At 40.3% G+C, this 24,377-nt stretch overlaps 1 protein-coding gene across 2 annotated transcripts in view; it reads left to right on the top strand.

Moving 5' to 3' along the window:
- Positions 1 to 24,377, top strand: part of si:dkey-112m2.1 (transmembrane protein 132C) — a 175,839-nt gene that overhangs the window by 37,637 nt on the left and 113,825 nt on the right. For both annotated transcript variants that reach the window (XM_031278033.2, XM_031278032.2), the window contains exon 3: positions 14,300 to 15,224. In XM_031278033.2, the coding sequence (XP_031133893.1) occupies positions 14,300 to 15,224 (925 nt within the window). The remainder of the gene's footprint in view (positions 1 to 14,299; positions 15,225 to 24,377) is intronic.

Raw genomic sequence — 24,377 nt, 5'->3', positions numbered from 1 at the left:
CATGCTAATAGAGAAATTCAAGAAGTGCACCCATTAGAGTTCTTGGTGATTCACAGGCCATTATGGCGTGTGAAGCCGTCTGTTAATTTTCATACCAGCAGTGTTAGAGCTAACCTCTTCATGATCAACAGCATGAGAACAAGCCAAAAGGGAACACAAAGGTAGTCTGTATTTTTTTTTTTTTAGAATAATTTCCAAGGACACCAATCGATGTGAAGGTGCCAGGATTTTACATAAATGTAATTGTTACACGTTGCTGTATGTCATGAAAGTGAATACACATAGTCAAGGGGAGAGCTGAAAAGCATGAATGTACTGTATGGCAGCAGAGTTAAAAAAAGAAATCTGAAACAAAAACTGTTATGTCACCTTTCCTGTCCAGTAGTCAGCACATTGGAGGTTACTAGCTAGGTTTATCACTCAAGCAAGCTCACCACAAAACATTATGTCTTTTAAATGAAACTATATTTTAAAACCATCAAGACACAAAGTAAGAAGTGAAATAAGCAATTGAAACTACAATGGAAAAAGAGAAACTAAGAGGCTTAGACTAAGAGCCATGTTAGCGGTTCTATGAGACTGTACTTTAAGACACTGTTGTGCTTTGAGCTATGAGTCTAGCTTTGAGTCTACATGATACCATGTTCACAATGACAATGTTAACATTCTGATGTTTAGCAGGTATATTGTTTACCAGGTTCAGGTTAGCAGCATAAGCCAAATTCATAAACCACATTGGACAAAGTAAAACTTTGACCTAATGTTGGTGCTGAATGAAAAGTTATTACAATTCATCCTGAGGGGGACATGGATGTCTGTACCAAATTCCATGGCAATTCATCCGATAACTGTTGTGCCATTTATTTCACTCAAAACAAAAAGTCAGGGGATGCATCATACATCATCTGGCAACCATGGATGTCTGTATACAATTTCATGACAATCCATCCAATAGTTACTGGCTCAAAGTGACCGACCTACTACTGGCCATTTGTTGTACTTCTGCTTGAAGCACTTTCAAATTGGATTCAGCTTTCAGCCTTGATGGCCATACTGACCTTTGCAGGGTGGTCTAGTTGTTGTTGATGTTATAATGTGTCATTGCATTGCATTTCAAATGTTGGCTATGTTCTTTGATCACAGTCTTATTGAGACATAAAAAGAAACCTAAGTTATAAGCTTAAAGTAGAAATGCCTCGAGAGGCAAGGTGAAAAACAAATCTGTGGGAAACGTTGGCAAAAACCTAAGTTTCTTGCCTATGTACGAGATAGGAAGCAGAATCCTTATTCTTTTTTTTTTCTGCAAGGTAATTTACTTTTGTCAGCCTCACTGCCATCAGACTTCTCAGGAAGTCAAGACTATTTAAACTCAAGAGTGTGTCTCCACCTGAAGATTCTCCTATCTCAACATCCTCTCCTTAGGTTTCCACCACCTGTTATTAAGTTGTTCTTTTGCTTGTATGAAATGGGGCCAGAAGCGAAAAAAAAGGTAACTCTCTTGTACACTTGTATCATCCAAAAGAAGATGAAATAACGAATTGTCAATCTCTTACTTAAGATTTATTATAGATTTACTCCACTTGCCTATATGATAGGTAACCTTGGGCCTCTGAATCACACACATTTCAACTATGAGTGATGTTCCAAAGACAGCTTTCCACGGTGATGAGACATTTTATGATGCACAGCATCTTATTTTATGACCAGCTGTAAAAAATGAAGAAACTCTCTAAAAAGCTTTTTCTCAGCAAAAACCCAAGGCGATTGCAAGGTAATTATCTAACTAAACCTTTCACAGCTTCTGTTAGTCACAAAATCTGGCAAGAGAAAGATGAGGCTGATAAATAAAACTAGGTCTGAGCATTGAGTGAAAATGATAGACAGCCTTTCTCTTGGCATCTTTATTTCCGTTTCCCGCTTATTTCCCTAAACACTAAGCTCACTCAAAGACTCTAAATTCTCCGTGGCACTTATGGGGGAGGATATGGATAAAGAAATGCATGCTGTGAGCGTTGCTTGGTGCAGGGAGAGACCTCTGAGTTCATCTCATTTCAGAGTTTCTGAGCAGCAGCGAAATGACTGTCTGTTCTCTCCCTCTGCTCCTGCTGGAGCGTGCAGTGGACTTCCTCAGGGCCATGGAGACCAGGCTCCTCTCTTCCATGCTGTTTACCACTTCACTGCTGTCAGAGGCGCACAACTCTCCTCCAGTGCCACCGATCAACACAGTCCACTGTATCTGTGCCAGAGGCATCTCACTACATACATTCCACAGCACTCGAAACATGCATTTTGGCCGTACTGACAGATATTACAGTTGGAGCTTTAGAGGCTTAACTTTTGATCATCTGTAGTTTGACCAGTGGGGTGCACGCTGGCTCAAATATCAGAATTTCTATTGATGGGAGTATGACGTGTGTTCATGCTCAGTCACACTCTCTCACACACACTTATAAGCTTGCACTCAGATACACATAAATACATAGTAAAGTAGCACACATTTACAAACATGTACAGCCCAAGCACACATGTGCAGTACAGGCACATCTGTAACTTCTCTCTCCTAGAGTGTTCTTTGCGTCGCATGTTTGTATTGCATGGTCTGATCATTGAATTTGGACTCCCAACCATGTACACCTCAACACACATGCTATCCAGTCCCTCCAGGATTTCGCGATGTCGCGAATTCAACCAATCACTGCGAATTTGGTGCGACTCGCAATTTTAACCAATCACCGCAACTTTTCCGCAAATTTGACCAATAACCTGAAGTTCCCCGCGACTTCAACCAATCCCAGCAGTCCCACGTGCCGTCAGTATGTGACTCTGAGAGCCAATGACCAAGCGGGAGTGAAAACGGCCACGGGTTGATCATTTCCTTGTTTCTGATGAAGACGAGACGTGTGTGACTCGAACATCTCACATTTACTAACAAAACGTACAGCAAAAGACCGTGCAAAACATTTCAGACCGTCCTGCCAACCTGTATACATTTTAACATTAATTTACGCTGTAACATTTTTTCACTCTAAAGTCGCTGAAAGCTGCTGCCGTTTCAATCCTGTCGGCTCTCTGCAGTGGGCAGGGCTGCTCAGTTCCCCCCGCGACTGACGCGCGCACAGACACACAATCACACACGGTGGCTGCAGGAAAAACCACGATGTCCTAAACTGAGGACAGCTATGCTCGTTATTGTAAGTGCAATGATAAGTTAAAGTCCAATAAGTAACGTTACTTTATCAAACCGTATCAATGTGTGTCCCAGGCCAGGCCAGGTTAGGAAATTAACTAACAATGTAAAGATCAACAAGCCACTGACAGATATGTTCAGATTTGATTCATTCAATAAATTATTTTTTGTCTTTAACCCACCAGCCATTTTCATATTATACCAACATTTGCAGCATCCTGAGCCCTTTTGGTAAGGTTACTTAAATTCTCCCCGAAACAAGTTTCCTTTTTATTTTTAAAGAACTATACAAACAAAAAAATTGCAACTTTTTTTTGCAACTTTCACTGTCTCCCGCAACTTCATTGCAACAAACATACAAAAGACATCACAACTTTTATCGCAATTATTTACAAAAACTCCCGCGAAATCAGGCATTTTGGGCCGCAACAATCTCAAAAAAAAAGGCTGCGAAATCCTGGAGGGACTGGCTGTCACACGTATAGCACTCATTATACTGTAGCACACAAACCCTAAACCCCCCCTTTACAGATCTTTACAGATCCTTGAGCTGTAAAGATTCACTTCTGCAGGAGCTATGTGCAATTACCGCCATCCACTAAGTCTAAGATCACTATCATTTCAGACTACTTTTATAGTAACAGCGTTGTGAAATGTCATTGTTTTACATCACTGTTCTCCAGTAGTGCCATGTAGAGCCGGATATTAATTTCTACAGCCTCACTGCACAACCCATCATACTTACTCGGAAATTTAATTTACGCAGTCATTTACCTCGACGGCCCTTTTTACTTACAATTTCTGCAACCTGTTAAAATGGAGGGCCTGACAGAGTTGCCCTTCTGTCAGTGTGATATGGATAAGAAAAAAGTAACACTTTTATAGAAGATGAAATAACAGACTGTCATACCTACCTGTCTATAGGATAAATAAACTTGGGCCTCAGTACTTTTTTAGAAAAGACAGCTGTCCTGCTATCATCTTTATTTCTCACATTTGAGCAACTGTGTTTTATTTTTTCACTCGTAAAAATGGCATCTTCTAGTGAGGAATATTGATCGGACACAGCTCACCTACAATCTTTTTGCTTACGCTTCTCTATCCCTTATTCAATGCTTGGGCAGTTTATCTTTAGCTATTGATTGGGAAATAATGTATCCACCACAAACTAATGACTAACGTACTCGTTTACAAAGATTGGTCGGTTGTGGATTTTCAGATGCTTGGAAAAGAATGATTTCTTATTAATAGATGAAGACATAAAAACCTGCCCATCACACTGCAGTATTATTGGTAAACATCTGTTCACATGCAATATCCTGGGTGTTATTCTCATCTTTAGCCTAATTGTTTATGCTTTAAATGTACTATAACCCTCTGCACCTTTAGTTTAGTTTAAGTAATCTAACAGCTGTTAATTTTATTGACTTGGTAATATAAAACTGTTTTTCAAAAACAAAACTGTATCATTATTTCTCCCTATACGTGCATTTGTGTTTGAAGACAGTATGCGATTACACTGAATTCCTGCCCATCCCTTCCTCTGAACATAGTTATTTTTGTGGTTTGCATTATTTGACTTCCTGGAGCAGCTGCAGTGCCTGATGTCCAAGGCTCATTGACTTTCTCACAATGTAACATTGCTGGAAATGCCAGAACATTATTCACCCTGCTCCTTTTTGCCAACTCACTGCATTATTCTTACCCACTTAACTGCATCTGATTTCATATATTTGCACACACACAAAAGTGTATAATATCCAGTAAACCTGAAATGGATTCACTTGGATATGATTACCATGTGCCGAGAGTCGTCGTTATTTATGACGTAGGTGTCCCTCTGTCTAAGCACAGCGCCGCATCATCTGTCACTGTCACTTCTTTTATTTGACTCACTTTCAAAGTGCGGTGTCTTCACTGAGAGAGAGCTGGTCACATTCATAAGCACACAGAGGCAATCTGTGGTCTTAAATGACAACAACAGAGCCCACATGTTTAAGCTGAAGCCTTCAATTACCCCTGTGGGTGCCCTCGTAGGAGGGCTAACTGCTTCTCTGCTCTGCTCAGCACTTTGGCCCCGTTCCTTCAAGAGCTCTCGTCTCCTCATCTCGTCTAAACAACCACCGGCTCCTTTGAGAGTCCCTGCTCCTCTCTTCATGACACCGTACAATGCACAACACAGGGCCCACAGGCAATGGGTAGAATTGAAGTGTCATAAAAAGCACATTCATGTCCCAAATGTGTCTTCAAGGCAGAAAGCTGTGGAGGTTGATTTCCTCTCTGCACAACTGGCGAAGTGCTGTTCATTGCTGTTGCTCAGTACCCCACCAGGGAGACGTGATGCCTCTCACAATGAGTGGGGAAAAAAAATGTTCTTTACGCAGACAAAGAAATGTTTGGAAGCTGCTGGAAGTTTTCCCCAGTCAGGCATAACTAATGCCCAAACGGGAGATGTATCTTTTTCATTTCCATTAGTGTTTCTTTAAGATTCCGGTGACACTGAAATACATTATTTCCAAGTGAGCAGAGACGGAGGATGGGTTTTAAATGTCATTCTTAGCAGCAGTTATCTTTTGGATCTAATTGAGGTAGCTTGTGGTGCAACACATTGTCTGTTTAAGAATTGACAGCTTACAAACAACTCACTTTCAGCATTGTTTGGACCATGTAATATGTAATTACTCTGCAACTCCATTTCAGCAGAAAAAAGGAGGACATTTAAACTTTCTGTCTTGCAGCGGCCTCACAGATAATGTAGAATTTTCTATTTTATTTTTTTACTTTTGTATCAAAGAGCATACAAAATGTGCAGTTTTCAAATTTGGGGTGATCATGACTTACACAAAGACAATGGTCACCTACTGTAGACCCACTAATAGTATACAAAAAAATTATTAAATTATTAAATTAGTTAAAATAAAATTATTTTAACTCTCTTCTAACCCTAACCCTAATTTCTTTTATTTTACTTAATCAGTTATTAAAGCATGGCAGAGGCAGCAAATGTTCATTATTTCAAATATGTTAACATAAAGAGGGATTCATCACAAAGGCACCATTTTTCTATTTGTCTTGGCAGTATTTAACATTATCCCGACTGAACCCACAATCTCAGAACATGTTAAAGAACATTTTAATATGCAAATGAATAATTAAGCATTTGTGATGAATCTGTCTTTATTGTTAAGTAATGTGCATTTGCTGCAAGTGGCTTCATCTATTGGATTATGGCTGCCTATGTGTAAGTGAGGAATGTCTTTCACTCTCCTAATACAGTTTAACAGTCCCAAAGCAATGTGACATGTGGTCCTGCTAATATATCTGTTTTGGTGATGTGTGTGCTTGGAAGGTGAGATGAGAAGCAGGTGATTGGGAGAAAGAGAGATGGCGAGCACGCTGTAAATTACTTATGTTCAGTCTCTGTGAGTTTATCGACAGAAAAGACCCAAATGCCATTTGGGAAGTAAAGAGGCTATCCGATTTGTCAGAAATGAAAAAAACTTTTTGAAGAAACACGAGGCCTGAGCTTATTGCTGATATCAGAAAGGTATGAAGCCCTGCCCCATCCATCTTGGTTGGGTCACAATACTTCATTTTCCCTCATTTCACTGAAAGGGGAAAATATGATTCCACCTATCGATTGCTGCATAAATGTGTTGCCTAGTGATGAAAGATGAGGTGTGCTTTGCTTTTATGTGATCCGATTAACCTCCAGCTGGGAGTGGGCTTTCTGCTCTGCCCAGGCTCTCCTGCAGTGTCAGGGTGCATGTGATGGGCACTTAGAAGGATTAGTGTTTCTGTGTCTTTTGTTTGTATTGAGCTATCACCCAGGACAGTTCACTAACCAAGGGATTATATTGCCAGCCACTAAAGACGGTTTAATATCTAGTAGCCTGTACTGAATTTAAGAGAGCCCAGAGTGTGCTTTTGAGATTGTAAATGGATGGGCCTAAGAATTATGAATATATGCATATTGGACATTCTTCTTTTTTGCTAAATTTGGTATTTGTTTTGTACAGAAAACATTATATATATATATATATATATATATATATATATATTAATGTCTTTTTGAGTGGTAGAGTTTTATAATACTATAATGCTTGATTAAATTTGTTAAAACCAGTCCTCAGTCAGTGCAGCAATTAAAATAGTTTTAGGGGTTTTCAATAGCTTAGGTAATTGTCGTGCTGCTCAGAGGTTTTGGAGTCATTCAGCCTGTTCTCCCTTTTGTGCGCACACAAGACTTTATTAGAAACTGTCTCTGATAAGAGGTTTAAACTTCTTGACTTTGCCAATGGCCATTTTTTTTCTCCATCTGAACAGCAGCTGACATTTATATCCAGCCCTCCAAGAGCCCAAAATACCCTTTTCATTCCATTGTTCTGTGGCTTAAAATGAAAAAGTTGCTTCTCAAACTGACCGACAGTAGTTCCACTGATGGTGACTTCAAAGTGCACTAAGCAGTTCCTCTACAGAGCAAGCTCCCACATAGAGCAAATGTTTAACAAAAGAAAAATGCCAGGTAAAGATCACATCTTGATGTTTTACCTTTTGGACTTAAGAAATGTGGGATTTCAAAAGCTTTTTATATGCCAGTATTAGAAGACACAAAACAAGGTGTGCTTCTCTCTTTAAAACACACATTCAGTAAAGTAAAAAGCTTTGGCGCTTACGGATACAAAAGTGGAAGTAGAAAAGAATAAATAACAGCAACAAACATGAAAATGGCATGTTGTAGTTTAAAGTGTACTGGGGCAATTTCCTGACCCTCTATTTTATTTTGTAATGCCTGAAAATAGCTGCTTAGGTCCATTTGCGTTCTTTTGTAAGCCTTAGGCGATTGAAAAGATGTTGAAAAGATGACTCACATCAGAGTTTTGGTTTAAAGCTAAAAAAGATTTTTTTTAATAAGAAAGGGTACTGAGGGATTAATTTATGCATAAAAGACAGAACTTTTTGCGGTCAACATTACATTGTAAAAAAATTATGAAAGTTTGGAAACATCTATCTTAAATTCATACTTAAGGTTTATGAATGAATCCAATGAAAAAAACACTACACTTACAGCCAAGCCCGTTGGTTCCTAAAGCATAAATCTTCAAAAATGAGTGACAAATATATTGTCTGAATTTGCAACAAGAGTCTACAGCCATGTTAGCCGCTATATGAGGCTAATAGGCACAGCGGTGCTTTGAGCTAAATGCTCATCTCTGAAATGCTCATTGCTAGCTTGGGAAAATGGCCACTAAGACATTATTAACATGCTGATGTTTAGTAGGTATAATGCTTATATGGTAACCATCATAGTATGGCATGTTATCATGCTAACATATGCTAATTAGCACTACACACAAAGTACAGCTTAGGGTGATGGCACTGTCATTAGTTAGCATTTCTTGACGAAACATTTTACTCAAAGCTACAAATGTTAACGTCATGTCTACAAGGTTAGGAAGTTTGCTTAAACTTTGTGGCAAATGTTCAAACAGAAATAGTGGAGTACTACTTTCAGTTGTGGATTCATCTAGTTTGGGCACTAATGTGGGATTGAGTCTAAATACAGTGCCCGTGGTCATGGTAAGAAAGTAACATCTCACCTATTACAAAAGTGTGTGACGTGTTTTTGAGCTATGTGGCTCAGAGGAATAAATTATACCAGGGTGCGCTTGTTAGCAGGATAGATTCATCGCTGGGTTTGGTCTTTCAGAGTTTTCGACAATAAGAAACATGTAGAACCTTGCCAGACATTTCCTTTGAGCCTGTCATGGAACATAACAGAACTGTAAAAAAAAAATGGATGGAAAGACGGATGGACCAGATTTAGATTTCACATGTCAGCCTTGTCAGAGACAAGTCAACATTGTTTTTTTTCAGTGAGAAACGAGACAGTAAGAGTTGCATCAGCAGGCTGGAAAGCAGTAAACTCTTGTAATAATTATAATAATAATTTATACTTTATTATTATTATACACATTACACACAGGCCTGAATTACACACACATGCTCAGTACCTATACATGCACTAATGGAGAGATGTCAGAGTAAGGGGGCTGCAGCTGTCGATGGACAGGCGCCCCGAGCAGTTGGGGGTTCAGTGCCTTGCTCAAGAGCACTTTGGCACTCAGGAGGTGAACTGGCACCTCTCCAGCTACCAGTCCACCATACTTTGGTCCGTGTGGAGACTTGAACCAGCGACCCTCCGATTCCCAACCCAACTCCCTTCAGACTGAGCTACTGCCACCCCAAACAGTTACAGGTGTTTCTAAAGCAGGCGAGAGCGATGTTATTCAGTGTTCGTGATGGTTCTACAAGAAAACCAAGTCTAATTTTAAACTGACTCCTAAAATGAAGCAGGCATGTGGGCCATGCACATCATCTTTTTCTGAACCCAAAAAGCAGACAATCCAACATCATCACCACCTCCACTTTCCAACTCCATCTCCTGTTGCTGTTCGTCTTCCCACCACTTACCTCGATCACTTCTCTCCCTATGGATTTCATATAAAAAATCTGTTTGATTAATGTATTACTGAAGTCAAGCCAACGTAATATGTTTGATCAGGGGCAAGGTTGCAAGATTCACACATGGTAGAGGATAAAGATAGGATGAGAAGAGGAGGAGGGAGGCAAGATGAAGGGATTATATTTCTTGGGTGAAGTTATTCTCAGGTTGCCAGGGATGAGAACAGGTGAATATAAGAAACGGTTTGATTCAAAGCCACACATGGCTGTCTTGGGGACATGAATGCTTTAATACAATTTTGAGAGTTTATTTTAGAAGTTGGTTACTGCATGTTGTAGGAATTCCATGGAACATACTCTAAAAGCATTTTAATTTGGAGGCCCATGCTCATGTGGGCCTCCTGCCCCCACATTACATGAATATAACATTAAGTTATTAAATATAGAACCTAACATCTGTCCAGTGCGGTTCGGCCGCATGTGTGATATGTGATCAGACTCCTCCGCCTGCGTCCTGAGGGGTCGGCAGTGCCCAAGAAATCCTGCACAAGAGTTTACAGATAGGATTTACCGCAGGGGTTAAGTTATCTGCACAAATCATCCACTTTTTCATTTGCAGAAACAGTCCTGCAGACATGATTTACAAGTACAGTAGCTGCAGACATGAAATCCAAGGGCAAGTCAAAGCTGCAAATCACACCAGCTTTGCTTCTCTATTCACGACGTCCTATTGGTGTCATGGGAAGGGACATATTCTAAATCTGAAGTTACAAATTACAACATTTTATCAGCTGTAATGGGGTATTTAGTTTCATCTGTGTCCCCCAAAGAAAAATATGGCCAACAAATGCTCTCACTGTGCTGTAAGCAGGATCCAGCAGCAACCAAGCACCTGCTCCCCTCTTGACATTGCTCCTTCTTTTGTCATTTTTAAGGGTAAACATCATTCTCTCAGTCAAACCTGTGTACCAGCAGACACTCACTGTGAACTGCCTCAGTGGGTGTTTTCATCTTTTTGTATTCCTCCCCATCAGGGATGCAGTGGTGTACGAAAATGCAGTTTAGCTCTGAAGTCTAGTTTGAAGAAGGTGCGCAACATGAAAACAAACAACTGCTTACAAAATAGTGCAACTAATTTATATTTATGATTCGTTTTTATTATTTTCATGGCTTTATTACCCATATCAGTGTCAGACTATTCAACATTAATGCATATCATTATATAGAATAGAGGTCTGTAATTAGGTTCAGCTGTGTGGCTGTCTTTCATTTCGGCAGCCAACTTAATTTCCCCAGCTGTGTTAGAGACGTATTTTGAACATTTTTGTGTTTATTTGGGAATATAATAGACTTATTAAAAAACGGATGCTATGGAGATCATTTTTTATTACAGCCAGTGAAGTTTCAATCCACATCCTGACCTGTCCATCACACCAAGATAGACCTAGCTGCATATGCCTAGACCTGAAAGTTGAAACAGATGAAGAAGGATCAGATATTAACCCTCCGATCGATTCATCGAGGCCCCTTTTACGCTGGGTTACAATCAGATACAGCGGCAAAAGACATACAAATGAAAGGTAGATAATGAAAATGCTGTTACAGCACTGGGAGCTCTTCATAGTATTACTGTAAATAGCCTGGTGCATGGCACAGAATCCCTTTTCATGACTCTCCTTATGATTATTAGATGGGTACTTTCCATAAAATCATCTCTCAATGCAAATCAAACCAGCTATTAGGCTAACTGAAATAAAACCATGCCAATATCTAGGTATGGTGAAGGGTATGTGATGATGTGGGGCTATTTTAATTCCAAAGCCCAAGGGAACTTTATCAGGATGCATAGTATCCTGGATCCATGAAATAACTGGCCTTTAAAAATGAAAATCTGCCTGCCTCTATGGGAATTTAACATAGGGGTGTACTTACTTATGCCCCCTGTATTTTAAGGAAGAACATTTATTTATTTACGATACATTATTCATTCACAAACAAATTGGTGTCCTTAAAGGTTGGATGTTTCCTCATTTTTTTAATTAAGGCATTAAGATCAATTTCCAAAAGATGATTTTTTTTATTCCTCTTTTTAGTCAACTTTAGCATGGGTGTCCTAATTTTTTCACATGACTGTATATATAGAAGGTAATTTGCATCAGTACACCTTATGTATATATATTGTTGAATGTACAGTATAGTACACTTATGAAAAAGCTTTATAATATTTTGATGTTCCCTAAAATTGGAGAACTTTAGATGTAATAATCCTATTTAAAAGGACCAGATTTTTTTATTTGTATCCTCAACATTAAGATAAAACAGGGTTTTGAGGAGGTGGGCTAAACCTTCACTACATCCTCATTTCCTTCCTCCTTTGTGTCAGAGCCGAGTTCTTTCTGAAGTGCAGCTCCTGTGCCTGAATGCCCATTCTGTCCATTTGGCCAGCCAGTCATTGCTCGCTGCCATGGATCGTCACAAATCACTGGCACGCCACATCTCCAACAGCACAGAAACTTTCGGGACAGAAAATCAATGGGCTCTCATGGGCTACTCAATCATTGCAAATATCTGGAGCTTGATGACGAAGAAAAACAGGGGGTGGGGAGGATTTGCAGGATGAAGAGAGGGAGGGATGGAAGCAGATTTTAGGGCCATATTAGGTGAGGTTGGATGGGTTAGCGTTAGCCGGTTGGTTTAAGACAGGAGTGGACTGTGGCTATGAGCAAGACAGAAAGATAGAGACAACAAATGCTGCTTATCGTTTGAATTGTTTTATATACCAGTGCCAATATGATAAGTTATGTTACCAATACCAAAGAGATAATTGTTTTCAATACCTTAGCACAAAGTTGAAGGGTTAGGCGTGCAGGCAGAGAAGAGAGGCAAAGATAGTGTGAGAGGTGAAAGGCAGAGGTGCATGCTGGTGTTCTAAAAACTACGGGAAGATGGTTATTGTAGTTTGGACCTCTGATTTGGCTTGCTCACCTACACAGTCAGCACTTGGAGCAGCAGCAGTTGCAAACAGCTCACAGGGGCAATACAGCTACTTTAAAAACCCTTTGAACCCGAACTCAGTTAAGAGGGAACACACAGACATGATACACATATTTTTTAGATTCAGTGCGACTTACACATTCCAAGGATATCACTATCATTTACTGTCCATCGCAAAAAAAATCATAGAAAACTATATATAACTCAACCTTTTATTTTATTTTCATCAGTATCAAAGTAATGATAGTTGTCAGTACATTGCAAACAACAACTGCTAATAGCTCATTCGTCATACTTTTAATGGTGCCAATTTGTCAAAATGTAAACAAAGACAGGCTACAAAAAACAGGGCTCAATTTGTAGCCCACAGCTTCTTCAATCATTCCAAGGCAACATGACAGGCAGTGTTGGGGGGCACAGTTGTCTTTGCAATTCGGAATTGGAATATAAACAGGTTTTTCTGAAAACATCTTTTTGTTTTCATTAGACAAAAGATGCCAAATTTTTCAGTGCATCAATGTCAATTTAATGTTGTCTTAATACAAACAGAAGTATGAACAAGTAGAAGTATGTAAAATAGATCAGGAAATATTTGTTTAAAGGATAAGAAAGAAAAAATACTATTTCCCAATTCCATACAGTGTATGCTATGCACCAATTGTCTTAGTATAATGTTTTTGCAGCAATAACATTTTGTACTAACAGGAAATTATGCATTATGGACACACAGTGGGCATCAATCACACTGCAGCATTAAAAATGCCACTGCCAATTAAATTTCACAAAGAGAAAGCAAGATTGTTTTCCATATCTTCCACAAGCTGTCTCACCATCATCCACAATTTGTTTTGATGTTGCACAGCTGGGAGTAGCTCCTACCTTTCCTTTTCCAAAAGTGCAAATATCAACAGCACACTCAAATTGTTTGTAATTCTGTCACTTTTCCAGTGTAATATATGACTGTAAAAACCTGACTGGAATTATTTCATGGAGTACGGAATTGAAACACAGCTCAAGATTCTGACCAGGCATTTGATGCCAACTTTTCATCCTTGACAGTATTGAAACATAAGAGGAGATTGGATTGACAGTGGAAGGGATGCAGGAAGGAGACAGATCAAGTCATAAGAGGGACAAAAAAAACTGAAAGGAAGGAGAAATTGAGGGAGAAAGAAAAGCAGATCGTCATTATTAAAAGGAACGAGAGCTGGAGGGAACGTGGACAAGACTGATAAGCAAGTGACTCAGAAAGACGCAAGTGTTTTGATTTGAGTCTAACCAATTCTCTTAAATAAGAGCAGCGTATCATGAAGGTGATATCATATGGAAATGTCTCTAACAAACCATTTAACATTCACTGCTAGAACCGACTGTAGATATGATTGCCTCAGGTTGCAGGCAATGCATGCAAATATTATGTTAAATGTGAAGTGCCGGCCTCCAGGTAGTTATTTTCTTCAAATTTTTCTCATTCTGCTCTTTGATTTCACGCCTGGCTCAGGTTTTGTTGGGTTTAGACAATGAATCTTCATCATATAGCCAGAAGTACCATGATGCATGACCAAACAGTTAGTGGATTACTCCAGGTGTTTTGACACAAAGGTTAACGGGTAGATAACATCTCTTCTTTGTCATTTTCTCTATTTGTCTCAGTGGTGGATAGCAAGGGGATCCTGGATGGCCTGCAGAGGTACGGCCCCACGCCAATCTATCTGCCTGTCAGCTACCGGATCCTCAATGCTGAGTCAGCGTTCTTCCTACAGGAGGCAAACCAGGACTTAATGAGGAACTCCAGCCTGCAGGCTCGCACTGAGTCCTTCTTCATCCACCAGGCCCGGCAGATGCCCTTTGTCAATGCTAGTTACGGGCCGCTGTCTGTCCAGCAGCCTGTCCCTATGGAGCTGCTGCAGACGCTGCCAGGGCCATTTAACACGCCCTCTTTCTCTTCAACATCAGTGCCAACATCAACATCATCGCCACCTCTCTTTACATTCAACTGGAAGGTTCACACCTATATTATCAGCGAAAGCATTCACCCCAGTTGGCCAAAGGTTCAAGTGTTGTTCTACATTGCAGGGAGGGACTGGGGTGATTACAGCGCTATCCACAAGCTGCCCTGCGTCAGGATGTTCGCCTTTCATGAGACTCAAGAGGTGCGCGGGACATGCAGGCTAAAAGGTGAGCTGGGGATATGTGTTGCCGAGCTGGAGCCCCTCGCCAGCTGGTTCAGCCTGCCCACTGTGAGGCCGGGTAGGCAGAGGGTCTCTGAGCAGGCCCAGGGCACTCCTGTGGAGCTCTACTACATGGTTCAAACCACGGTCAGCGGAGACTGCAGCTCAGAGGATTCAAGAAAAGGCGGATCTGTTCGCCCAGACCAGCAGAGGCCGATGGGCTATTTCGCAGGGCATACACCTATGCAGCGCATCGGGAGCGTCAGGCTGTTTCAACCACTGTCGGAGCTGAAGCTAGACAATAACTTTGTGGTGATGGCACCCTCCAAACCCATCCGGCAGAGAGAAACCGTCTCTACTTTTCTGGCTCTGTCCACGCTTTCTTTAGTGCCAATTTTCACCCTCAGGTGAGTCAGCCTCTTTCTCGGAGAACACAGTTTACTCTGCTGCTCTGCTAATGTTCTCTCATTCTCCAAACTCATTTAAAAATACATCATTGGGCATACAAGCAGTAAAAAGAAGCCATTGGTAGACTTTTAGAGGAAGCAGCAGGGATAGACACTTCACAACCACAAATCTGACAATGCATGACAACATTTACAGTATACACATCTGTCAGTCACTTATCAGTTCCTCCAGGATTTCGCGATGTTGCGATCGCGCCAATTCATGTAAATTCAACCAATCACCGTGAATTTGGTGCAACTTGCAATTTTTACCAATCACTGCAACTTTTCCGCAAATTTGACCAATAACCTGAAGTTTCCCACGACTTCAACCAATCCCAGCAGTCCACACACACACACACACACACACACACACACACACACACACACACACACACACATGGTAGATGCAGGAAAAACCGGAGATGAGACGACAAGATGACCTAAATTGAGGACAGCTATGCTCGTTATTGTAAGTGCAATGATAAGTTAAAGTCCAATAAATACTTTATCAAACCGTATGAATGTGTGTCCCAGGCCAGGATAGGAAATTAACTAACAATGTAAAGATCAACAAGCCACTGACACATATGTTCAAATTTGATTCATTCAATAAATTATTATTTTTTGTCTTAAATCCACCAGCCATTTCCATATTATACCAACATTTGCAGCATCCTGAGCCTTTTTGGTAAGGTTACTAGTTAATCTCAGCCCAGAGTAATTTTATTCTCCCCAAAACAAGTTTCCTTTTTATTTTTAAAGAACTATACAAAAACAAAAACTTTTTTTTGCAACTTTCACTGCAACTTCATTGCAACAAACATACAAAAGACATTGCAACTTTTATCGCAATTTTTTACAAAAGCTCCAGTGAAATCAGGCATTTTAGGCCGCAACAATCTCTAAAAAAGGCCGCGAAATCCTGCAGGGACTGACTTATGTGTGAAATTGTGCTGAGGCATACAACAGTTGGAAATTCTTAGTTATTGTATGTCCGAGTAATACACTGAAATTAATCATGCAGGGTATAACTAATCTAGGACAGCTTCTTGGTTTCTAAAACGCATAGACCACAGTTTGTAGGCAACACAGTTATAGTCTTACCATGTACAGTATTTACTATACGGTTGTACATTGGAAATGTTACTTATATCAACTTGTTTAATCAAAAATTAATCTGCAGTTGGCAAAAACCAGGGATTAATCTCTAGCTTTACAGATTAGAAAATGTGTGTATGATAAGCTTTTGATTTGCCACACCAGACTCCAGTCCACAGCCAACGTTGCCATGACACTGCTAGTCAACTGCCCAGCATCTATGTCATTAAGCTTGTTTATTTAGGTCGTTTGTCTACTCATCAGAAAAATACAATATCGCAAATGAAAACAACATGGGTGACAACATAATATCACAAATGAAAAGAAATGTTAACAAGACAGTGGCAACCAAGAGTGCCCCTTTGTAATCAATTACCTGGCTTTATTGAGTGAAACAGCACAGATAACACTCTCAGATCCTTTTCCTGCTTTGCTTTTGCCGAGTAAATGTTAATTTTAGCAGATGTTTTTGTGAAATAACATTATTTCAATGACGAAGAAAGGGCTGGCCACAAGACGAATCTTAGCTCTGGACCAACTCAACAGCTATTGGTATTTATTTCAAAGTTTTCTGGAAAGTGGAACCACAAGCTAATTCAGTGATGTTCAACTTAAAAAAAAAAACACCTGAAAACTGAAAGCAAAGTCTGTTCATTTATGGTACTATATTTTTTCTGTTTACAGTAAAGGGCTCATGTGTATGGTTTGGTATCACCTTTACAGAATGTGTATTTTTTTATTCATACCACTATCTTGCTTACACAAAATGATGATCTTTTCTCACAATACAACCCCTAAAAACCACATGTTGCTCAGCCTTTAGAAGAGATTTACTGGCTGCTGAAGATGAAATATTATTGCACCACTTGCAATGGATACAGTGTTTCCCAGAGAAGGTTTGTTTGTGTTTATCGTAACCTTCCAAGTCATTTTGGAGCTACAGTACAGATATATTGTCGTACTTAACACCTTTCAAACTGCATCTTTGACAGTCTGGAGGGAATTTTTTTGACTGGATATAACACCTTAATTACGCCCTTGTGCTATTCATGAAGATTGTTTTCATGTACGCGCCTTCAAAATTGCCTGTCTGAGGAAAATTTGTATCTGAGGTGATTCCACACAGCAACAAAGTTATTGATTCATTGAGCTTTGTCTCATACAAATTACCATTCAAAGTGACTGTAATTGCTCCATGTTGTTTGATGCAAATTAAGGTGTAAGGAATATGCATTCCGCCGGGCTACTTTTATGCCTGAGATCTAAATCACGGCAGATGAAACAGTTAGCAGCCTCAAAGTGGAGCTGTGACAGAGAGCCTTGGCAATTTGTCAACCCTGGGTGAGCAGGAAATCTGCCAAAAAGCCTCATTGCTTTTCCTCTCACTCCAGTGATGATGAACTCCCAAGAAGTATTAGCGCGTGCAGTGTGTGTTTATCACATTTGTCAGCATGTGTGTAAATGGCAACTTTAAAGGCAGTATTTTTACTTTTAGTGCCTTTTTGCTCCAGTGTTGCACCCCAATCGTTCAGAAGATCATCTTTTTTATGTTTTCTTAAAGCTTTAGTGCGTAACTTTTTGATATTAATAAACGTCTGTTACATTCAAGCCATTACCAAATGAGTTGATACAAAGCTAATTAAGACTATCAGCTCCACACAACTCTCTCTGTATTTCTCAGTATGGCTATGTTCAGAAGATTGTGTCGTCCGGTGACTTTCCCGTGCCGAAGCTCGAATCAAGATATTTACCTCTTCTGAAGAGTCCGTCATTTTTTTTAATCCTCTGTGTCCTCATTGGGTATTAGCAACTGCATGGAGGAGGGGTGGGGGAGCGTGCGCAATCACATAAGGCTTGTATCATGTGGACGCGTGGTGTTTGGTGTTTTAAGCCCCCAACGCCGTTGCGTAATCCTAGTGCCTTCCAGGCAGCACTGCCTGGAAGACACGCAGTGTTTAGGGTTAGGGTTAGGTTTGGGTTAAAACGCAACACCCGGGATGGGCGCTGCAAGGGCCACGGGCACAAGGGGACCACTGCTGTGAGTAAAACACTTTAAAACCTCCTTAAAAAAACAAGTTTGGTTATATAAAAGCTGTTTATAAGAAAGCCAGCTATTAAAATTATGAAAATAAATGCCCCGGCGTTGCAATATAAAACAATCTCTCCCAATATTAAGCCTGGGGGTTAAGGTTAGGTGCCTTGAAGTCGACGTCGCAGCGCTGCCTTGAAGTCGACTTTGGGGGCTTAAAACACCATCGAGCTGGACGCGCCGACAGTTTTGTCGCCATGATTAGAATTCCTCATGGGAGAGACAGAAACTACGCACTATAGCTTTAAACTAACAAAAATACCTTGTTAGCAACCAAAAGATTAAACCTCAAAGCGTTTGAAAATCACAAACTACTTTACAGTACTTGACTGCCAGTTTACCAAAACTCTGAACTGTCACTCCCTAATTGTACATGTGTTTGCCTATTCACTGGTGTTGGTGTTTATGGACAGTTTTAGTATATTCTCTGGAGTTACTCTTTTTTCATTGCCATTATCTTTTCTCCCCCCTTATCCATCCCCGCTCTCCTCCACTATAGTACAACTTGTGATAAAAGAATACTGAGAATCTCTCTGGACAGGCCTACATACGCTGTTGTCAGATGGAAAAAAAGTAGATTTTCTTTACTGTAAATTTGACTATTTTCTGCACCTTTTCGATAGGACTGTAAAACTCTTTAGACCTTTGGGGAAATAACAAGGTGTGTAATCCTCTTAATTAATTGTTTACAAAAAGATGCATTGACGTAGGATTCCGTCCGCACAGAGCACCCTGAATTGTTCAAGCCTATTATCCAGCAAAACCTAAAGTGTCACAAGGCATGCCTCCATTTTGTTTTGCTTTTCCCAAATGCCAAGGCAAACCAACTATCACTGCTAGTGTTGTGTGGCAACAGTCAGAGAAAATAAGAGATTTATTTTACTGATTATGTGAAGCATATTTCCAAGAGGACATATTTTCAAGATACATCAATTCATGTAATATATTTTAGTCTGCTTTGTTTGCCTGTTTGAGAGCACCATATAAAATCAGCAAGTTGCCTATTTTATTTTGTCCTCATCGGTTCAACCAATCATAAAAATGCCACATAAATAAAATGTTTTACTAATAAACAAAACATGGAGACAACGAGAGAGCAGTGACACTTTTCTAATCTGTAGGTTTAACGCCGCCTTCACACTGGCAGTTGAAATCAGCTCTGTAATACGCAATACGCCCCCAGTGGACGTCGTACTACACCGCTGAAAAGCTTCGGAAGCGACTCACAAAAATGGCAGAGAGACTAGAACGACTGATAAGTGTCTGAATGTACGATTCTCTACGGCCTCTCTCACACAGATATAAATAGAGAGGCTGCTGCGTGGAGAAAAGTTGCCCAGGACGTTGACATGTCACGTCGGTTAAATGTGATATAGCGGTATAATGTCAATAGTTCGATGTCTGATGCTAGCTAACTAATTAGCATTAGCAGGTTTGTTTATCAGTACCATAGCAACGCTGGAATTGTCGGATAGGAACCGTACGTAGCCTTTCGCAAGAGTTCAATTTTTTGAACGCATCCGGATGACCAACTGACACGATTTTTTTCGCACCGCACTCGTTCGGACCCAGTTCGGACCCATTCGCATGCAGTCTGCGAATCTCCATAGGAAATGAATGACTTTTCCTGGGGGTGATTTCAACTGCCAGTGTGAAGGCGGCGTTAAGCGGAACTTTTGGCCAGACTGCACGCGCATAACCCCGAGCAGGTTCGGTGGGAGACTGTGGATGGAGTACTCCATCTACAAAGCTACAGTAGTTTGATGTTTCTGTTTCCCCAGTTTCTAATTTGGCGCATCAAATGACAGAGATAGTGTTCACCAGGCAAGGATTTAATAATTGAAAAACTGCATTGGAGAAAGAAAAGGGATTCAGCGAGGTGAAGCTCTGCTCCTGGCGGGAGGATGAGCTGCGGCGGTCGGGCATGGAGCTCTCAGCCGCCCAAAGGTGGCAGCAAAGCGTTTAGGGTTAGGGTCTGGCTTTGTCCTCAGTGGGCTACAGTGCCGTCTGATATTGCGCCATCAGTATTACATTTTGAGACAGTTTCATAACCGGTTAAAAATGTCTCATAGTCGTGGTAAATAGCAGTCCATTTCTGTGTTTTGGTACAGTTGGTTTTTACACCTGATGCAAACCGTACAGAAATACACATGAACGTACTAAGAACACGTTTTGAAGTGGACTTGGGCACAGATCATGTTCACACTAATCAAACGAACTGGACATGGGGTCAAGTGTACTTGGACCTGGCCCAGGTCCCTTATCCGAATACACTAGTAGTAAAAGCCCCCTTATTACATTACATTATACAGTATTTTGAATTGTCACCTGTATTTCACTTCACATAAATAAAGATGTTTTCACCATAAATTGCATAAAAATGCATTAGAATGCAGGAAATGAAGTGTTTGACGCTCAATATTTCCTGGGGGATTTCCTGTCCCCCCAAAGGCCCATTATCAGCCAGGAAAAATTGTAAATTAACACTAGTTGTTGATGCCCAACCAACATCTCTTACTGGACTTCTTAGGAAATCAGAAGCATACAGGATTAGGCCAGCGTCTTTACCTTGCTTGCAAATCAGCACACTAAACAGAAGGGCTTTTTTATTGGTCATTTTCTCTCTCGTCTTGTTGTGTAATTGGCTGTGTTTGACCTAATCCAAACTAATCTAATTATTTTGAATGTAATTGCAGGCTTTTAACCTTAGCCGCTGGAAAAACACAGACATTTGTGCACACACAGATTCATGAATATGCACATATAGACTCACATGTGCGCGCACATACTGTATACTGATACTCACACACATACATTGAACAAACCTGCCCTGAGCCAACTGTAAAGTCATGGTGTGTTTGTCATGCTAAGGGCTCCCGGTGGAATCAGTAATTCCCTGCTCCCTGCCTCATTAGCCATGGAAAGAGTGGCGGAACAGGTTGGAAAAGGGTTCTCCAGCTTCTCCTCATTCAACATGCAAATGAAAACACCATTTCCTCCTGAGCAAATTAACAGGCTTTTCAAAAGATAAATTGCCCCAGCTGTATTGTAATTTTGACTAAACAATCCGACATATTCCCACAGAACCCCCCGGGGGAAGTGTTGTTGATGAATTTAAATTCATTTAAATATCTGAGAGTGTGAAGGTATAAGTATGGGATTCTTCATGCTGTGCCAGCCCAAACAGTCAGCAAGAGTTGTTTTTATTATTCAGAGATTTAGCATGTGAAGGAGGCAGGGTCAGTGTTTGGGCTATAAATAAAGAGGTGGATTTAGCTGAGGCTGGTTTGGAGTTATACTCAGACATGATGCAGTGCATCGTGTCAGCTGATTCTGATCCTTTACACAGTTCAGGTTGACCGGTCGTGTGCTTTGGTTGTTTGTTATTGGCTATTGTTTGCTGAAATATCAACAGGAGAAAAGGTTGGAATAAAGATGTTCTGCTCAGTGTATTAGCCTTATCTTGACTGTACTCGTGAATCAGTTCTTGCTAAAGGTCACCCAAGACAGGTATGTCTCTTTTCCATTTCTGTACTTATCTGTGCTTTTCTTCGTGTTTTATCTGCCTCTCTGTCTTGGTCTCTTTTCCCTCCTTGTGTTGTTTAACCTTTCTCTCTCTGTTCGCGCTCTCTCCTTTTCTGTCATACTCTTGCTTTCCCGGGGCTTGACATGTTCCTCCTCTTTGTGCTGAAACTCCTTTCTTTTATATATTTAAATATCCGGAAGACTGCATTAAATTGAAAGTAAATTCTGTCTCAGTGTACCTTGTCCTTCAGCTCCCTCTCTCTCTGTTTGTTCAGTTGGCCTGCTCACCAGTTGAAAGCACATACTTTCCTCATCTACTCATTAATAGGTTATTAGTCATTTGCGGCCTAGGGGGGAGAGTTCACTGTTTAGATAGTACCTGCTATAGGGCCCTGCCACCACAAAGCAATCACCAGTTGCCTGCAGCAAGTAATTTGAATCCTTGTACTTTCTACACTGATGATTTTCTATCACTTTTCTCCTCTTGAGTTTGTGTTTAAACTGATTAATGTATTGGATATTGGAAGCCCAGAATGTATTGCTCTGCCACTTCCCTGCTGCCTGTCCTTTTTTCTTTGCTCTTGCTCTGTCTATCTGCCTTTTGGAAAAGGCTACATGTCCCCGAGGGAATTTTGTGATCCCACACCTTGACAGAGGGTCGTACAAACACGGCATACTATTCAGAGTGACACATGCCTCCAAGACTTTGGAGTATCGACAGGGTCAGAGGTCGCTTCGGTTTTTCTTTCTGGTTCCTTTGAACTTGTGAAAGTCTTGCAGGCTTTTTATAAGGGCAGCAGAAGGAATGAAGGGAGCTGGAGTGGGGTCCTCCCTAGAGAGCGGTGCTCTGTATCGTGTCTAGTGATAGGATTACTGAGTAGGTAAGTAAAATGTGTGGTAGGTTCTGTAGGCAAGTGTAGAGTATCTATCGCTCTCAGATGTTTCAACTTGTATCAAGATACATTGTCCACAATCTGATACAAAAACAATATGGATAATTTCATAATGATTGATACACCGTGAATCAAAGCTGAATTTCAAACATAATTTTTATTCTGATCTGTCGGAGATTCATACCTCAGACATTATTAATACCCATAGCTGGTAAAACAAATGGGAATAGCACAGACGTACACGACTAGCATTGAAGCTGTACAGTTGAGTTATTCTTGCAACAATATTCTTTCAAATTTCTCAAAATATTACAGTTTTAAATTAGGGGTGTGTGATATGACTATATTAGATTGTGAACAATTAAAATGTCTCCATGATCTGCCTTTACAGAGAGATCGTTAGTATCGCGCAACAGTGCAAATTCCAACAGTTGCAGTTCTTTGGCTCATACACGCCTCCAAAGTTGTTTTCTCTGCCAATTATTAAATCACACTATTTGCTAGTCCATTACACGCCTTCGCTCAAGACACACCAATAATAGCATGCAGTAGATAGCACCTTGGATTTCTTACCCTACCCCTTTTAATTTGCAGGGTTTCTGCAGGTTTCACCAAGTCAAATTTAAGGCTATTTAAGGCAAGGCAAGGAAAGGCAATTTTATTTATATAGCACATTTCAGCAACAGGGCAATTCAAAGTGCTTTACATAGAAACAAAACAGATAATATACGAGAATAAAATTCACAGTGCAGTATAAGAAATTAAAGAAAGACAACATCAAAAAGAAAGGTCTTCAGCCTTGATTTAAAAGAACTGAGAGTTGCGGTGGACCTGCAGTTCTCTGGGAGCATAAAAACTGAACACTGCTTCCCCCTGTTTTGTTCTGACTCTGGGGACAGAAAGCCAACCTGTCCCAGACGATGATTTTTTAGGTAGACCTGTAAGGACACACAACAGTAGAGTCTACTGAAGATAAAAGCATGGACAAGTTTTTCCAAATCCTGCTGAGACATAAGTCCTTTAACCCTTGATATATTCTTAAGGTGGTAATAGGCTGACTTTGTTATTGTCTTAATGTCCATGACATTCTGGCACATCCAGTTGTTAATTTGTTTAATGTCAGTTTTTGTATTGGACTATAGTCCCCAGGCGTTAAGGTTATGTAAATTTGTGTGTCGTCCGCATAACTATGATAACTTATTTTGTTGTTTTCCATAATCTGAGCCAGTGGAAGCATGTAGATGTTAAACAGAAGAGGCACCAGAACGGAGCTTTGGGGAACTCCACATTTCATATTTAAGACCTTTTCAAGACCATTATGAATGAAATTTAGGACATTTATCACAACATCAACTAAGCCCTAAATTCAGTTTTTAGTAAGTAAGTATCGCTTAACTTGCACTTCCCCATAGCTGAAGAATAAAATCAGTTTTATGTCTGTGGTAGATTCCGAAGGAGACTTGTGCCAATAACATGAAAGCTGATTGGCTGCAATATAAGTTGCAT

Source organism: Sander lucioperca, chromosome 1 (assembly GCF_008315115.2).
Source record: "Sander lucioperca isolate FBNREF2018 chromosome 1, SLUC_FBN_1.2, whole genome shotgun sequence".
Taxonomy (NCBI): domain Eukaryota; kingdom Metazoa; phylum Chordata; class Actinopteri; order Perciformes; family Percidae; genus Sander; species Sander lucioperca.
Note: the sequence above shows the minus strand (reverse complement) of the source record. Positions and strands in the feature narration are given on the sequence as shown.